The 15,832-nt window shown below is 38.8% G+C and overlaps 1 protein-coding gene across 2 annotated transcripts in view; it reads right to left on the minus strand.

Annotated features, from left to right (window-relative positions):
- Window positions 1–2,666: 2,666 nt before the first annotated feature.
- zbtb21 (zinc finger and BTB domain containing 21) overlaps window positions 2,667–15,832 on the minus strand; it is an 81,307-nt gene continuing 68,141 nt past the window's right edge. For both annotated transcript variants that reach the window (XM_068041241.1, XM_068041242.1), the window contains exon 2: window positions 2,667–12,306. In XM_068041241.1, coding sequence (XP_067897342.1) covers window positions 9,052–12,294 — 3,243 coding nt within the window. In that variant the 5' untranslated portion in view covers window positions 12,295–12,306 and the 3' untranslated portion in view covers window positions 2,667–9,051. The remainder of the gene's footprint in view (window positions 12,307–15,832) is intronic.

Consider the following 15,832-nt stretch of genomic DNA (forward strand, 5'->3'; position numbering starts at 1 on the left):
AAATGTTGTGCAAGAAACTCAGTGTGATCAGACCAATGTAGTGTTCATGGGCACTTAGCTTAATAAAGATTAGCCAACTTTGAAAACAGGTTCCCATATTCATAGGATTATGAGTTATAGTTAAAGATAGTGTGGATATGACACGGTGCACAGGAGTTTTATCACATACTACATTATTATACAGTACAATATAAAAGTAAAAAGGCCAGTTGCACCAATAGATTCTCCAAAGATGGTGTAAGTACAATCAGTGGTCTGAAATAATCTGGAATATATCATCCCAATATATTGCTAAAACCAGGATTAGTATTAGCATAAATATGGCTGTGAGATTGCAAATATCAATTCAGAAAATAAAAATCCTGTAAAAATATGAAGGTTCAAAAAGAGACTGCAATTTGATTTGTAAATCTTTGAAATATAATTATACAAATCAAGGGTGCAATTTAAATAGTTCAAAATTGTAAACGAGAAAGGAGAAAACAAAATTTTGAGCAGAAACGTGAAGATTCCAAATATTTGTCGTCTTTATTTGCCTTTTATGGCCAAATGAACTGCATCTCAATTTTGCCCCCAAACATCATTAGCTTTCCTCTCCCCTCCTTTGTATTCTTAAAATATGCCAACAAAAACAATGTAAGGAGTAATTTCGCACTCCTGGCAAGGAGTCATGTCCCATAGAAGGCTGTGGGTTCAAGTTCCAATGCAGTGATTTGAGCACAAACATCTAGGCTGACGATTCAGAGCAGCATTAAGGGAGCACTGCACTGTCGGAGATGCCGTATTAAGGATGAGATGTGAAATTCAGGACCTGCCTGCCTTCTCATGTTGGCATAGAATATCCCTTGGAATTATTTTTAAAATGAGCAGGGGAGTTATACCTTGTGTTCTGGTTATTATTTCTCCCTTAATCATCAATAAGTGAACACATTGCTGTTTATGGGAGCTCACTGTGCCCACATTAGCTGGCACATTTCCTACATTACATAGGAACATAGTAACAGGAGTAGGCCATTTAGTCCGTCGAGCCTGTTCCGCCATTCAATGAGATCATGGCTGAGATCATGTACAACAGTGATCACACTTCAAAAAGTACTCATTGACTGTAAAGTGCTTTGGGACATCCTGAGATCGTGAAAAACGTTACAAAAATGCAAGTTTTTTTCCTCAGACATTGGCAATTTGGGTACGCTTGACATATAGATCTCTAGCCATTTAAAATAAGCATTGGAAAATCATGTACCATGCATATCTGAATTTCTGATGTGTGCTTCTGGCAAAGTTGTAATGTCAATCAAGATCCTATTAAAATAAAACTCATTAAACAGTGATTTTACACACAGCTAATCCCAGTGCCAATAGGACAAGCTTAAACCAAGAGTGGTTTAAGACCAAAGTTTAAACTCTATAGTTTAGAAAGTTACGGGTGCCTTATACAACATAACAAATTTTATAGACAGGATAAACCCAGACTATTACATAATATTTAAAGCACAGTTAGAATTTCTATATAAAGAAATATTTGGAGTCATCAGCCACATGATCTTGTAAAGTCAAAAGCATCAGGGGTGATCAAAGTAAGATATAAAGCTTTAGTATGAGTTGGAGTATCAGATGGATGGACTTTGATGGATGGTCTTTTCTTGTCCTTGAATTTTATGTTCTCAATATTTAATGTGCTTCTCAAACCCACAAAGTAATTTTTTGTTTACTTTTTTAAAATATGATTTCTGCCTCATCAAGATCACAGAAGGTAATGTTGAGGGAAAATATACCTCTTCATTTCTAGAATAAAGTGCGACCATCAAGCACTCCCAGCTATTACACAAATAGATGCATAGTAAAGCTGCAACTTCACTGACACAGCTGCGACTTAACACCACTCTCAGAAATGCAATGCCTAATGGAGCAATATTAGTTTCCTGCACCAACATCTCGGAGTGAAACCCAATTTATTGCTAATCTGTGAGCAGTTTATGTTAATGATCTACACTCACTAAAAATTAGATAGACTTTCCAAAGCTCGCCTTATGTGGAAACTATTCTAGCAGACTGGATCACCTTGTTTCTGTTCTTTTACACTACATTAACAAATATTGGTGTTTAATTTCATAAAAGTACTTACCTTAAATCCTCATTGGAAACAATTCTACATTCAAATATGTACCTCTTCCCCATCTCCCATCACTTCTTCCTCCATACTCTGATTCTTCAAAAGAGACAAGCTACTAAAATAGTTGTTTATAATAAATACCATCTAATCTTTTCTACAGTGAACCTGTGTTTTCCATTATTTCCCTATCACAAGATAAATACAGATGAGAAAATCCATTTGGCACATCTTAATTCATCGATCCAGAAATCTGACCACTCTCCACTTCAGCATCCAATTATTTCTCAGATGATTCCAAGTTTTTTGCCTCCACTACTCAAACTCGAAGTTCATTCCCTGCATTGATCAGTCCTTGCTGTGAAAAATAATTTTCTAGTAGCAGTCCCACAGTTACTTTTTACTGGTTTGAACTTGCGTCCCTTAGTTCCACTTCCAGTTTAACTTTTAATATACTCCTGCCAATCTTGTATGCCTCTATAAGATTACTATTCAAAAGCCTCCTTTCCAGGCTGTACATCCTCCCCCCCACTCCCCCCCCCCCCTAAATCCCAAGTCTTTCCTCATAACTTTAGACCCTGTCACTGGGGAGCAGACTTACAGCTCTTCTCTACATTGTCTCCAGCACCTGAATGCCTCTATTGCTTCTCAATAACTAGTACTCCATGCAATGTTCTAGGTGTAGTCTGACTACAGCTCTAACAGTTTGATCATTACCTCCTTTGACTTATATTCCACTGCTATTTCATTTTACATCCTATTTGCATTAATTGCTGCTCAAGACTAATTTTTTCTTTGATATCAAATGGAGCAGAAAGTTAGCTACAGATTATTGGGCACAAGACACTAACATTGGAGGCTTCCACACTATTGTCTCTGGGCAATTGACATTTTCTTTCACAAATTTGTGCACATCATTTGCACTCATTTAACCTACTCTTTCTGGTACACAAACCACTCTCTGAAATGCTATTTACAATGGCACAAAACCTTCTTTTGTCAGGCTCATGTATTTAATATTTTAAACTGTTCAACTAAAATAAGCTTGAATGGCCTAGACTACAGAAGCCTCCAGATGACCAACAGAGGAATTATGATAGTAAAAATGGTTCATTCATTACACATGCAGCATTGTCTCCTACAATCTCCTACATTGTCATTGCAAACTATTTTCAGAGGATCTGTGAAAATAGTGGCCGACTTTATGATTTGGACTTAATAAACATATAAGTTAACTTTTCTTCTCTCCCCAATGTACGTTTTCTCTCTTTTCTTAAAGGTAGTCACTAATTCTGATTCAAAGGCAACACAAACTCTTCAGTACCTTACCCAAGTGGCTACTTTTCCCATGAACCTATACAGTGTCAGCAAGCTATTCTACTGCAGGAGGAAACCACAGTCACCCATCATTACCACTAGATATTTCCAACACTAATCAATAGATAGTAGCCAGCAGTAGAAGCCATGCCCTCTTCCTAGCCTGGGAATATTGAAGACAACCATAACACTTCAACTCACTCTCCTAAATAAAGATCAGCTAAGTCAGCATAAATCAGACACTGACCTATGACTTTCCTGACCTCTTTAGTACATACCACATAGTGCATTTACATACTAAGCCACAAGCAGAGCCACAAGTTAATTTTTCTTTTGACTGACTGGCAACATTATTAATAAGATTTCAAATTTGATAGCCATTCGGACTAAATAAAAACTAGGTGACATTACGATCTTTAACCTAATTGGACGTATCCTAAAATGGAAAACTGATTATACATTGAAACTGCTTGATTCATTGATACAATTTCCCCTTGCTTTGATGCCCCCTGAGATGTAAATTAGCTAATGTAACAAGTCCACCGAACAAGATGCATATAAAAAGCTAACTCGGCATTTATCTGACATGATGTTATCAAGGTCATACTGGAAGCAGTGTTAAACCTAACCATATAAAAGAATCCAAAGGATTTTTGAAGTTCTCCTGTCAGAAGGAACCATGTTATTAAACTTGGATACTCATCAGCATAAAACAAAAACAAAAGTTGGGATAATAGAGAATGTCTGCCACTACCATAATTAAACTCTTATTTCCTATTTACAACACATAGCAAATATTTCTAGGGTGGATCATTAATCCACTTTTTCTCAACTTGACATTATATCCAATATTAGGCTCTCGAAATCTAGACATGGAGTCTTGATTAGAATAAGGAAACAACACATTCTGGAACTAGAATATTAAAATAAAAAAGTATGAAGTCTTGCAATATCATTCCTCCTACAAAAGTTAAAGGACGACTGTATGCATCACTAAAAAAAAAATTGCAGTGACCAACTGCCTGTGATATTGATGGGTTAGCAGAAAGCAGGGATTGCAAAATAACTTGCCTAGAATATTTACATATAGATGAAGACGGATGCATGTTATTAGAAAATATTATACTAGTGTTAAGATATGCCTCTGTTAGTTAAAGGAATATATTGTGAACTGATGGCAGTCTGAATCTTTTCTCTTGCCTAACACATATCATCACAAGGAAAAAAATATATCTGCCTCAAGTCTTTTCTCATTCGCTGATCATACAAGAAAATTATTGGCCTGTTTCAAAGATTGTATAAATTGAAAACTGAAAATATATACTGTTATCCTAGAAACCTCTACACAGCCACTGTGTATTGAACTGATCAAATGCAACTGTAATCTCAAGTCAGGGAATGCTGCACCACCGAGTCATGCCAAGTTTTCAGGAAATAATTCTGTTGCCGTTCAAAGTTGAAGTCTATGCTTTTTCTTTTTTTTTAAACAATGGATGAAAATTTTGCTTTGCTGTGATATTGGGGGCATACTGTGTGGTTATATTGAAGAGTAGCTGGCAAGAGGCCTTTGGACAAACAAAACCAATGGTCAGGTCAAGCTTCCAAAGTTTCATCACAGCATGATGAGTAAAAGTACTTGCATAGTTTTTTTCACTGTACCAAAAACTTCAAGGGACATCAAATGAATTAATTTTATAAGATGATGAATAGCATAAATTGGGCATTTTTTCAAAAAGAATTAACTGTGTCGACATCCAATGATAAAACAAAATTGTAGTTTGGGCTCTCGATTGAAAAAAATAGTAAAATAAGTACAATGGAAAGATGATCTGGTTGGATGTCAGGGGCTGGCAAAAATAAATCATCTTCTTTCAATTTTCCTTCCTCCTCTCCAGAAGACAGCTAAGTAGTCAATCATCAAGTGTGACCTTGGGTAAGCTGTATGACTATTGGATAGGGATGGGTAAGGGAGAGGAAAGAAATCACAGCTGATCCCAATGACATTCTCAATTGATGTTCAGACAAGGGCAGATTCCAGCGAGGATCACTAGTCATCAACAGCAGGAAAGCAGGGGTGTTGTGGTCAATTGTAGCACTTCTTAATGCTGCCCTGTCTAAGATCAACTGACTCAGCATACACTAGGGACCAAATCTGGAACTCCTGGTTGTATGACTCGGAACCACACCAAGATGTGTGAATGCCAATTGCTGATCAGTTTTTAATTTATTATTCATTTTAAAAAGTCACAGTGGATTACAGACGTCCCCAGTGATACAGTAAGGTGTAATGGAAGAAAGGACATCCCATGAAGCAAGCTACCCATCACTAATTACAATCTGCTGTGCACCTGGCCCATTAAAAGCTTCAAAATTATTTGGCTAACAGATTTTACTGATGTAAATTTAAACAAATATGGAAAATAAACAGCAGGTTAGTCAGTACGGGAAAGGTTAACATTTTGGGTGAAATCCCTCAGCAGGACAAAGAACAGTTCTGCTGAAAGGTCTCATCTGAAACACTAATTCATCTTTCCCTTACAAATGCTGATTGAATTGCTGTTTAATTCCATAATTTTCTGTTTTTATTTTAGAATTCCAGCATGTGTTTTTTTTTAAATCTTTAGTAATCTAACCTGTTCCATGAGTTCATATCTGGTTCATCAATTTCCTCTGCACACATAAAAGATGCAAAACTGCAGTAAGAGCAAGGACAGCCTTGAATTTAATGTATAAAAATGAGACAGAAAGAGTTACCCTGGTCACTATGGGCAAAATTTGATAATGTAAATAATTTAAAAAGTGCAAGTATACTACAGTGCAACCAAATATAGTGATCAGTCTCAGCCAAAGCACTTAAATTAAGCACATCTTCCTGCAAATTACATCAAAATCATGCTACATCCTTCCCCTCCCCTCCGCCAATAAGTGATTCAGGGATATTACCTGCAACTTGTCAATATAAAACCTCTGTACTGTTGCAAGGATCTTCTCTGCTGCTTTGAAAACAAACATATTATTCAATAAATCTGATCAGCTCGGTGGCAGCAAAGGCAGAAGTATGTTTACTTTTAAATATAAGCTATCCTTACTCCTCAGAGTACCAGTGCTGTCTTACTGTATTCTAGGCCTAGTCATGAAGTAGTGAAAGATTAACCAATTGTAAAGGGAAGCTAGTGCTGAAGGTTAGCAAAAACATAGTAAACCAATTAATTCATTGCAGCCCCACTGTCCATAATTCGTTCAGAATCTTAGCCAGTCTTGGCATCATTTAGCAGATTGGTACAGATTTTTTTTTCAGCTAAATCTTATTATATTTCATTCTTAATATATGGATTTGAACAATAGTATTAACTGTGAAAAGAACCTTTTAAATTAAAAGACAACGTGTGGCTACAGCGCTCTCAACTTTATTCTGCTATACTTAAAGATATACTGTTAACAAGGGAAATTATGAGGAATAATATATAGAACTATATAAAGTTTTACTGCAATAAATGACAAATCCACAGGAAATAGGATTAATACATTAATTAATTTAAACAATTTAATTTGATGTTCTGAGTACCAAACAGTACTAAACTCATGAAATCAAGAATTAAGTTGAGAAACTCCAATGCAGCAAACTGTATATTGTCTTTTAAAATAATAATTTTTAAAGGAAATGTTTAGTAATAACAAGCTGAACTACTTCAACTTCTCTTGTAACAATAGGATTAAATAGAATGATGCACTGATTACTGTGATATTATAGTTTATGATAAAACTTGCAGCAACACTGACAGGACTATTATCCTCAATTTGAGAGGGGTGAGAGGGACTCATTTCTGAAGCATTTTATGCCAATCACAACTGGTGCATATTGGGGGGGGAAAAAGAAACAATTGTTATGATGTTATGTATCTGGACATACCAGTATAATGTTGATACGTACCATCCCTACAGCGGAATACTGTCATATGATCCATATTTGAATGTCAAACACAGGGTAACCAGATGTCTTTGTATTAGTTCCATTATAAACCATTTAATTTCATATAGCATACTCTTAGAGCTGGGGTGGAGGGTGTTGAAATGACAAATTTGAGCCATTGGCAGATTCCAACAAAATCTAAATTCTTAGAACCTGGCACAAATACAAAGGCCACTAAGTTGCCCATCCTCCCACACTGCACTTTCCCCCTTCCTGAGTACATTCTACAGAAACAAAGTTAGTGTAATGCTCCATCTATGCCACTACATTTCACTGTTACCTTAATTTATAATACAAAATACTTATTTACTACAAATTGGCCTCAATAGTAACGTTTGGCTCATGATTCTGAAGGACATATCCTCTTCCCTGATGTCATTTGTTGTCATTACTAGCAAATCAGTCTTTCACTCATTTTCAATTCACTGTAATTCAGTTTTAAAAAATCCACAATCAGTTATTAAGTAAACAAACCCAAAGAGGAGGTGTTTCAACATTGCTTGTCACATGATGGGGAACTTGAGATGTGAGAATAGTTGTGCTGTACTGCGCCTTTTCTACAGTCCTCCAGTATAGCTCATGTCACCATCTTTCGGCATAGCCCAATGCTGAAGGAAGACTAACATGGTTCTCAGAGATAGCATTTTGTTTCTTTTCTCTTTAGTTTTAGCTCACACCATTTATAAATCGAATTAACTGTCTGCTACCTTTGGTCCTGGTCACAGTACAGGACTTCTAGAATGGCATTGAGTGCATCCAACACCACAATGGAAGTACTTTTAACTTTAATAGGTACTATATAAAAATCACAGATGACTATGTGCACAAGCATTTACACATGATAGAGGATAATCTCTAGCCCTCTCTGGTTGTAGGTTGCAAACCATCTTTTGGAGTCACCTTGGTTAAAATGCCTCTGCTTGTAGTAGATTCCCATCATGTGGAAGTGTAGTTGACAATCAAGCTCCAGTTTTGTCTTCAATCTGCTGACTGGCTGAGACCCATCGCTTGCAGCAGATTCCAATAATTCCATGAGCGTCTTAACTAGTTAAGTCCATTCTGACTGATCTTGAGCTACAGGATATACTTTCGGTCTTAACTAGTGCAGAAACCACATTTAGAATTATATCTTTTCTGTGCTGAATAAAAACTGATCGAAATGGCCACATTCTTCATTCCCATTGAACCTGGTCAGTCTGCCAAAATGGCTGAACCAGTGAATGTTAACTGATTTGATGCTAACAGAATACAATTGCTTTGATGATGATATTACTGAATGTTAAAAATACATGATAAAGGATCCATCTCAATGCATGAACTGGTTCAGTGGTTTTATACCAGTCCCACTTAAAACAATGATTGTGTAACACTGGCAAACTCTCATCATATAAAAAATATGCTTCCACGTAGCACCCGAGTAGCAAGTATGGTGATTTTGTTTTTAAATTCTAGAGGTTTTACTTTGTTCCATCAGTAATACCAGTTCCAAATATTACCTTTCACCTTTCTTATCCAACTCTAAAACCTTTGGAAAATGGATTGTACATTATATTGCCATATATTCAGTCCATGCCCTTGGCGCACTTGTTTCCAAGTTATCTTTATAGATAAAACTAATGGAATTTCAAATAAATCACGAGACTTCTATCTTATTTCAATTGTGAGTCTGTTCATGGCTCCACAGACTGAAAGCAGTCTTGAAAGTCCTACGGCAAAATTTACACATGAATGGCCTTTCGAAGGTGGCTGCTGCAAGAGGAGGTGCATGGGAAAAAAGTGTATCTGCTGCCTGCGGACTGCTTGACTTGTCCGAATGATTTGAGGGCTGTTCAGGTTCAGGAGACTGCTCCTTGGGTGGTGATGGGAGTGGTGGTGGAGGGGGAGGAGGTGGACGAGAGGAAGGGCTCCTCGCAGGTTTACAAAATTCAAGACGGTCTGCAGACTGAGAGATATGGGACTGAAAGTGGCTCCAGAGACGGAAGTTGGTACGGAAGGCTTTATGGCAAACATGACAAATGAATGGCTTAACAGCGCACAACAATTCCTGATGGCGCTCCAGCTGCTTGTGTATAGTGAAGATCTTGCCACATTTTTCACATGGCCAAAGACCACGTTCTCCTTTGCACGTTAGGTCCTCCGGTTCCCCAGTACAACTATTTGATTCTGATGCCATGTCTTCCAGATGGATGGGATTTGTAGAGACTACATCAGGTAGATGGTTATCTTTAGTGCTAGAGTTTCTGCGACTAGAGATGCTCAAATCTTCAGGAAAGCAAGAGGAATCTTCAGAGTCAACATACATTGGTTCTGAAGTGTCACTGCAGGCATCATCTTCCTTTGACGTACTTGGACTGGCTATAGAGTCCTCTCCTACGTCAGTTTGAACCTCTTTGGGCAAGACACCATTGTGACATATTGGATCCAAACAGGATTGTTCCACTGGGGCCATTGTGTTTTCATTGTGAACTTCGATCTGATGACGCCATATGCTGAAAGAAGACTTAAATGTGCGTTTACATTCTAGACAGGTTAACTTCTTATATTCACACTGACTTTCATGCTCTTGCTTTAGTTCTCTGGAACAGAACCGAAGGCTGCAGTAGCAGCACACAGTAACATTCCTACAAATCCTCTCATGCTTTGTCTTTTCTGCCAATGAAGACATCTTGGTATTACAATGTTCACACTGATGTTCAATACTATCTTCACTCACATTTTCAGTAACACCTTGTTCTTTCAATTTGAAAGCCTTGTTATAGAGCTTGCAAACAAAGGGCTTTTCACCCGGATGGGTTTTCATGTGTTGCCTATAACGTGAAAGGAAGCGAAATAGCTTCCCACATGTTGTACATATGTACACCCCTTTGGTTGCAGATTTCAAATTCTTTTTGAATCCTTGTTCTGACCGCAGGCCTGAGTAACTATGAGAAACTTGCCTGCGCCGCAACTTGTGAAATAGGGCCTTCTTGATCTCCCTTTCACGCATCATATCATTCAGTTTCTTTTGAAATTTTTCTTCTGGGACTGGACTGGAGCTGGTAGCCGCTGATGGGTTGATAACCACTCCATGTTGAGTCTGGCAGTGTGTCCAAACTTTGAAATTCGTGAGAAATCTCTTGTGACAGATATCGCAGGCATATGGCTTATCTGGGTTATGGTACATGTCAACATGCCGGAAAAGACCTGCTGTAGATCGGAATATTTTGAAGCAGGTCCTGCACTTGAACTGTTTGCCAGTTATTGCTGATTCAGACTCAGAATATTCATCTTTGTTCTCATCAGTTTTCGACAGATCAAGATTAGTATCATCTGCAGTAGGGCTGGAACTTTCCTCAAAGCTTTGTGTTATATTGGGAGAATGCTGGAAGGCTTCTGACTTCTCAAAGGAAAACTTTGCATTTTCAGCCTGGAACCTCCTCTTCACTGGCAGCATTGATGTTCTTCTGTTCCTTTCTATATTTTTCACAGAAAACTCCTTACTGGTAGATGGTGACGTTTCTCCCACAGTAACCCTAATTATGTCAGATGTATCTGAGACAGGGCTGCAGGGTTCTGTTTTTATTTTAACAGCTGTTGCTAGTGAGATGGCATCAGCTTCAGGAGCCTGAGATACATTAAGTTGTCTTGGTCGACAAGGCTGATCAACCTGTGGCTTATCCTTTAGAAGTTGCTGTTTCATGGAGTCCGTGTTCAATGACTTTTTGGATGGTAAATCATAAGTCAACTCCAGTGGTTCTCGCTTACATACCTGTGATCCATAGTTTACTTTTAGATCAAGAGAGGAAGCGTAGCAAGGGACTTGGCTATCCATGGACAATGACCTACGAAGGAGGCTTTTCACCAATGGACCACTGCTGACAACACTCTGGTTGTTAGGTGGCAGTCTTGGAGGTTGAACTGTGGGCCCCGCTTTGGCGTAATATAGCAAATTACTCTCTTCCATTCTGCCAGCACTTACTGTGTGCCCAGATTTTTGTTGGGAATATGGAAGTCCTGTGGTTCCATGAAATGAAAATGCAGGTGAAAGATGTGGCCTAGACAAAGGCTTTCCATTCACTAAGAGGTCAGTCAGACTTTGCCTTGTATCAGAAACATTGCCAGTAAAACTTGAGGTGCCATCTACACTCATGGAATTTCTCCGATCACACCAAAACCTCATTCTACTGTTTTGATCTTCCAGGGATTTAAAGGTTTCACAGAATTTAGTGTCACCTAAAGCCCCTTGCATATCCTTTAACAAAGGTTGTCCTTTATCATCCAATAGGTGAGTTGAATCAACATCTCTGGATACAACACTAGAATTTGCTCTTAGAGCATTCATCAAAGATGAAGACTTAAAACTTTGGCTTGGATCTTCTTCCAATGGTCCCTTTTTCTGACTTGAATCTCCTCCCTTTGCTTCAGAATCAATGTTACTTTTATCAAGGTCATTGCGACTCTGACATACAATTACGCTCCGTGGCTGGGAACTACTTCCATCTTCACCAACTTTGGTGAGCTTTTTAATAGGATTCGGGGCACAGGAAATCTGAGGCGTCTGTGATGGAATGCTGGTTAGAAAAGAGATACCAAGGTTGCCACCAAGATCGTGGATGGCTGCAAGACTTTTCTTCTCTATGAAGAGGGATGAAGAATAGATGTAATTTAGAATATTCTCAAAGATAGTTGCTTCACACAGATCTAGCTGGAAGACCGACTGACTTTCATTCTCCTTCTTCGTAAACAAAGCCCGGAAGTAGTCACTGCTGGCAGCCAAAACGTTCTTATGGGCCCGGAATTTATGGTCACCAACAATTAGGACTACGTCACACAGCTGGCCTTTTAGACGATCCTCATTGAGTGCACTCAGGAGAGAGATGGCATGTGCTGGATTGATGTAGTGAAGTAACCCTTCCATGGTCTGCTCCACCTGCAAGACAGCAGCAGAACAATGAATGTCAAACGTGGAGAAATCAATAGAAAACATAAAGAGTATTAAAGTATCATGAGAATGTAACAGCTTCGAAGTGAGGTTTATAGACACAATAAAAGTTTGTAATCTACATTCTGAGAGTGCTGGAAGGGTTCTCAACATTTTGTATCAGACACTAGAACAAGGCCTATAAGTGTGCATGTGAATACCTGAGGGACCACTGTTTAGTTACCCTGCTCTAAATGGTAATAGAATGGTTATGAATGAAACCAACGGGAAAAAAAAAAATGGGACTATTCTTAACGTGGCAACATTTTCTTTTCCCTGTAAAATGTTTCAATTAGAAATGTATGCCAGTCTCCCTGACCCAGGGGCGGCACAGTGGCGCAGTGGTTAGCACCGCAGCCTCACAGCTCCAGGGACCCGGGTTCGATTCCGGGTACTGCCTGTGTGGAGTTTGCAAGTTCTCCCTGTGTCTGCGTGGGTTTTCTCCGGGTGCTCCGGTTTCCTCCCACAAGCCAAAAGACTTTGCAGGTTGATAGGTAAATTGGCCATTATAAATTGTCACTAGTATAGGTAGGTGGTAGGGAAATATAGGGATAGGTGGGGATGTTTGTTGGGAATATGGGATTAGTGTAGGATTAGTATAAAATGGGTGGTTGATGTTCGGCACAGACTCGGTGGGCCGAAGGGCCTGTTTCAGTGCTGTATCTCTAATCTAAAAATCTAATCTAATCTAAAACTAAAATTCTGTCAGTATTAACTAAGAATTAGTATGTCAAGAGTCTAGAATTGGCCTTTATAGCTACTCCAGGCGCTGCTCCACAAACCACTGACCACCTCTAGGCACTTAACCATTGTCTCTCAAGACAAGGAAGCCAAAGAAGAAGAGTAAGTCAAGACCTCTCAAGGAGTTTTCTCATTTTGTGTGTGAATAATAGATATCTTGCAGTGATTACAATACAGCAACCTGAGCAAAGGATTTGAAGGACGCCATAAATCATAATCCAAAAGCCAGTGGTTTGCAACCATTATGTCGACCACAAGATCAATTATAGGCTTTAGGTGCCAAATACAGCTCATCACAATAGATAAGGGGCAGCATTCACATTATAGGCTTAATAAATGTGACACCTCACTATAAGCTTAAACAAAAGGCAAGAGCAAGGAAAGATCATAAAGACTATCTAGTGAATCACATTCAGGAGCTGCCCACATTGTCTGTTTCCCTTTTGCCTGGACACTAAGTCTGTATAATAGCCAGCTGCTGAAATAAAAACTTAATTTCAATCAATCCTGTATTCTGTATAATGGACTCATTCATTTATAGAATAGATTACCATTTAAATGCAAAGCAGTTACTCCTTGAATTACATTTAGCTCACTATTTCCTTAGCTTTTAAACCAAATCCCTTCTGCTTCTAGCATCCATTCTACTGATTCCATTCACGAGTTAAAACACTTGAATCGTGTCCCGTTCTTTATTCTTTGAACAATTTTGCATCTTTACCTTTTCACAGCCAAGTCCTGAGATTCGAATGATGAGCATAAACCACTTGAGCTGTGGTCTCTTGGCTGCAGGATAATTTAAACCCTATAAATGGATTACAGCCTTGTCAATTATCCACTAAGCGATTTACACCAACAACTGATATTTTTAGGTAAGCAGCCAAAAGATAATTTCCTGGCAGGCCTGATGCTAATTCTTCATTGTCAACAATATTACAGATCAACAATATGGAGTGCACCAACAGATGGCATTGGCGTGTACTGCAGCTGGATCCAAACTGTACATCCTTCTGGTTCTGCCCATAAGGTAGCATATATTTAAAAAAGAATTCATGTAAAACCATTCTTGCTTTTCCCCTTACGTTTAGGATACTATCTAAGTTCCTAGATTAGACTACTGCCATATAATCACTTCCAGTTACTATTATAGTCTTTAAAAAACACAAACTTAGTTTAGTTGCAGCTTTCCATCACACATAAACATCACGAGTTTTTGACTTTTGATTTGTGCCAGTGCTGAGAGTCTGACCAATCCCACAGTTCCCCTGTGCTATAATAAAAGACATGAATTTATATACAGTCTTTTACGACCTCAGGATGTCGCAAAGCACTTTACAGCCAATGAAGTACTTCTTGAAGTGTAGTCACTATTGCAATGTAGGAAATATGGCACCAATTTGCGCTCAGCACAAGCTCGCACGAACAGCAACGCGATAATGACTAGATAATCTTTTTAGTGAAGCTGATTTGGAGATAATTATTGGCCTGGACACTGGGGTTAACTCCCCTGCTCTTCTTTGAAATAATGCTATGAGATCTTTTATGTCCACCTCATAGGTCCTCAGTTTTAAGGTCTCACCTGAAAGACGGCAGTTCCAATATTGGAATGCCTTACCTTCTCTGCATTGCAGCACTAGGCAGTCTAATACAAATGGTTTGGTAGTCCCTTTCTGTCCAATGGCAGAGTATATCTCAAAATGACAGGCTGTATTAAGGCTTGTATTCCTTATTGGTGGCAGATTTTTCTACATGGTGTATCTTCCTGCAAAGATGCAGTGGAAATTAACATTTGTGATTCCTTGTTTGCTCCGTTGCCCAGTGAGGTGCTAATGGACAAGTTGAGTTAACCCTGTGGGAAGAATTAGAAATCTGGTGCTTCAAGATACTGCAACAAATACCTTCAATTTTGAGGAGGTGTCTACATGCATATCACCAAATTTGTAGTTCATTTTAAATTTCTCTGGCATCTAGATGGAGCAGAATTTGTCAGGAGCATCCAGGAGGGTTTTCTAGAGCAGTATGTAAATAGTCCAACTCGGGAAGGGGCCATACTGGACCTGGTGTTGGGGAATGAGCCCGGCCAGGTGGTTGAAGTTTCAGTAGGGGACTACTTTGGGAATAGTGATCACAATTCCGTAAGCTTTAAAATACTCATGGACAAAGACGAGAGTGGTCCTAAAGGAAGAGTGCTAAATTGGGGGAAGACCAACTATAGCAAAATCCGGCAGGAGCTGGGGAATGTAGATTGGGAGCAGCTGTTTGAAGGTAAATCCACATTTGATATGTGGGAGGCTTTTAAAGAGAGGTTGATTAGTGTGCAGGAGAGACATGTTCCTGTGAAAATGAGGGATAGAAATGGCAAGATTAGGGAACCATGGATGACAGGTGAAATTGTGAGACTAGCTGAGAGGAAAAAGGAAGCATACATAAGGTCTAGGTGGCTGAAGAAAGACAAAGCTTTGAAAGAATATCGGGATTGTAGGCACAATCTGAAACGAGGAATTAAGAGGGCTAAAAGGGGTCATGAAATATCTTTAGCAAACAGGGTTAAGGAAAATCCCAAAGCCTTTTATTCATATATAAGGAGCAAGAGGGTAACTAGAGAATGGATTGGCCCACTCAAGGACAAAGGAGGAAAGTTATGCGTGGAGTCAGAGAAAATGGGTGAGATTCTAAACGAGTACTTTGCATCGGTATTCACCGAGGAGAGGGACATGACGGATGTTGAGGTTAG

The sequence above is a fragment of the Heterodontus francisci genome, chromosome 10 (assembly GCF_036365525.1).
Source record: "Heterodontus francisci isolate sHetFra1 chromosome 10, sHetFra1.hap1, whole genome shotgun sequence".
Lineage (NCBI taxonomy): Eukaryota > Metazoa > Chordata > Chondrichthyes > Heterodontiformes > Heterodontidae > Heterodontus > Heterodontus francisci.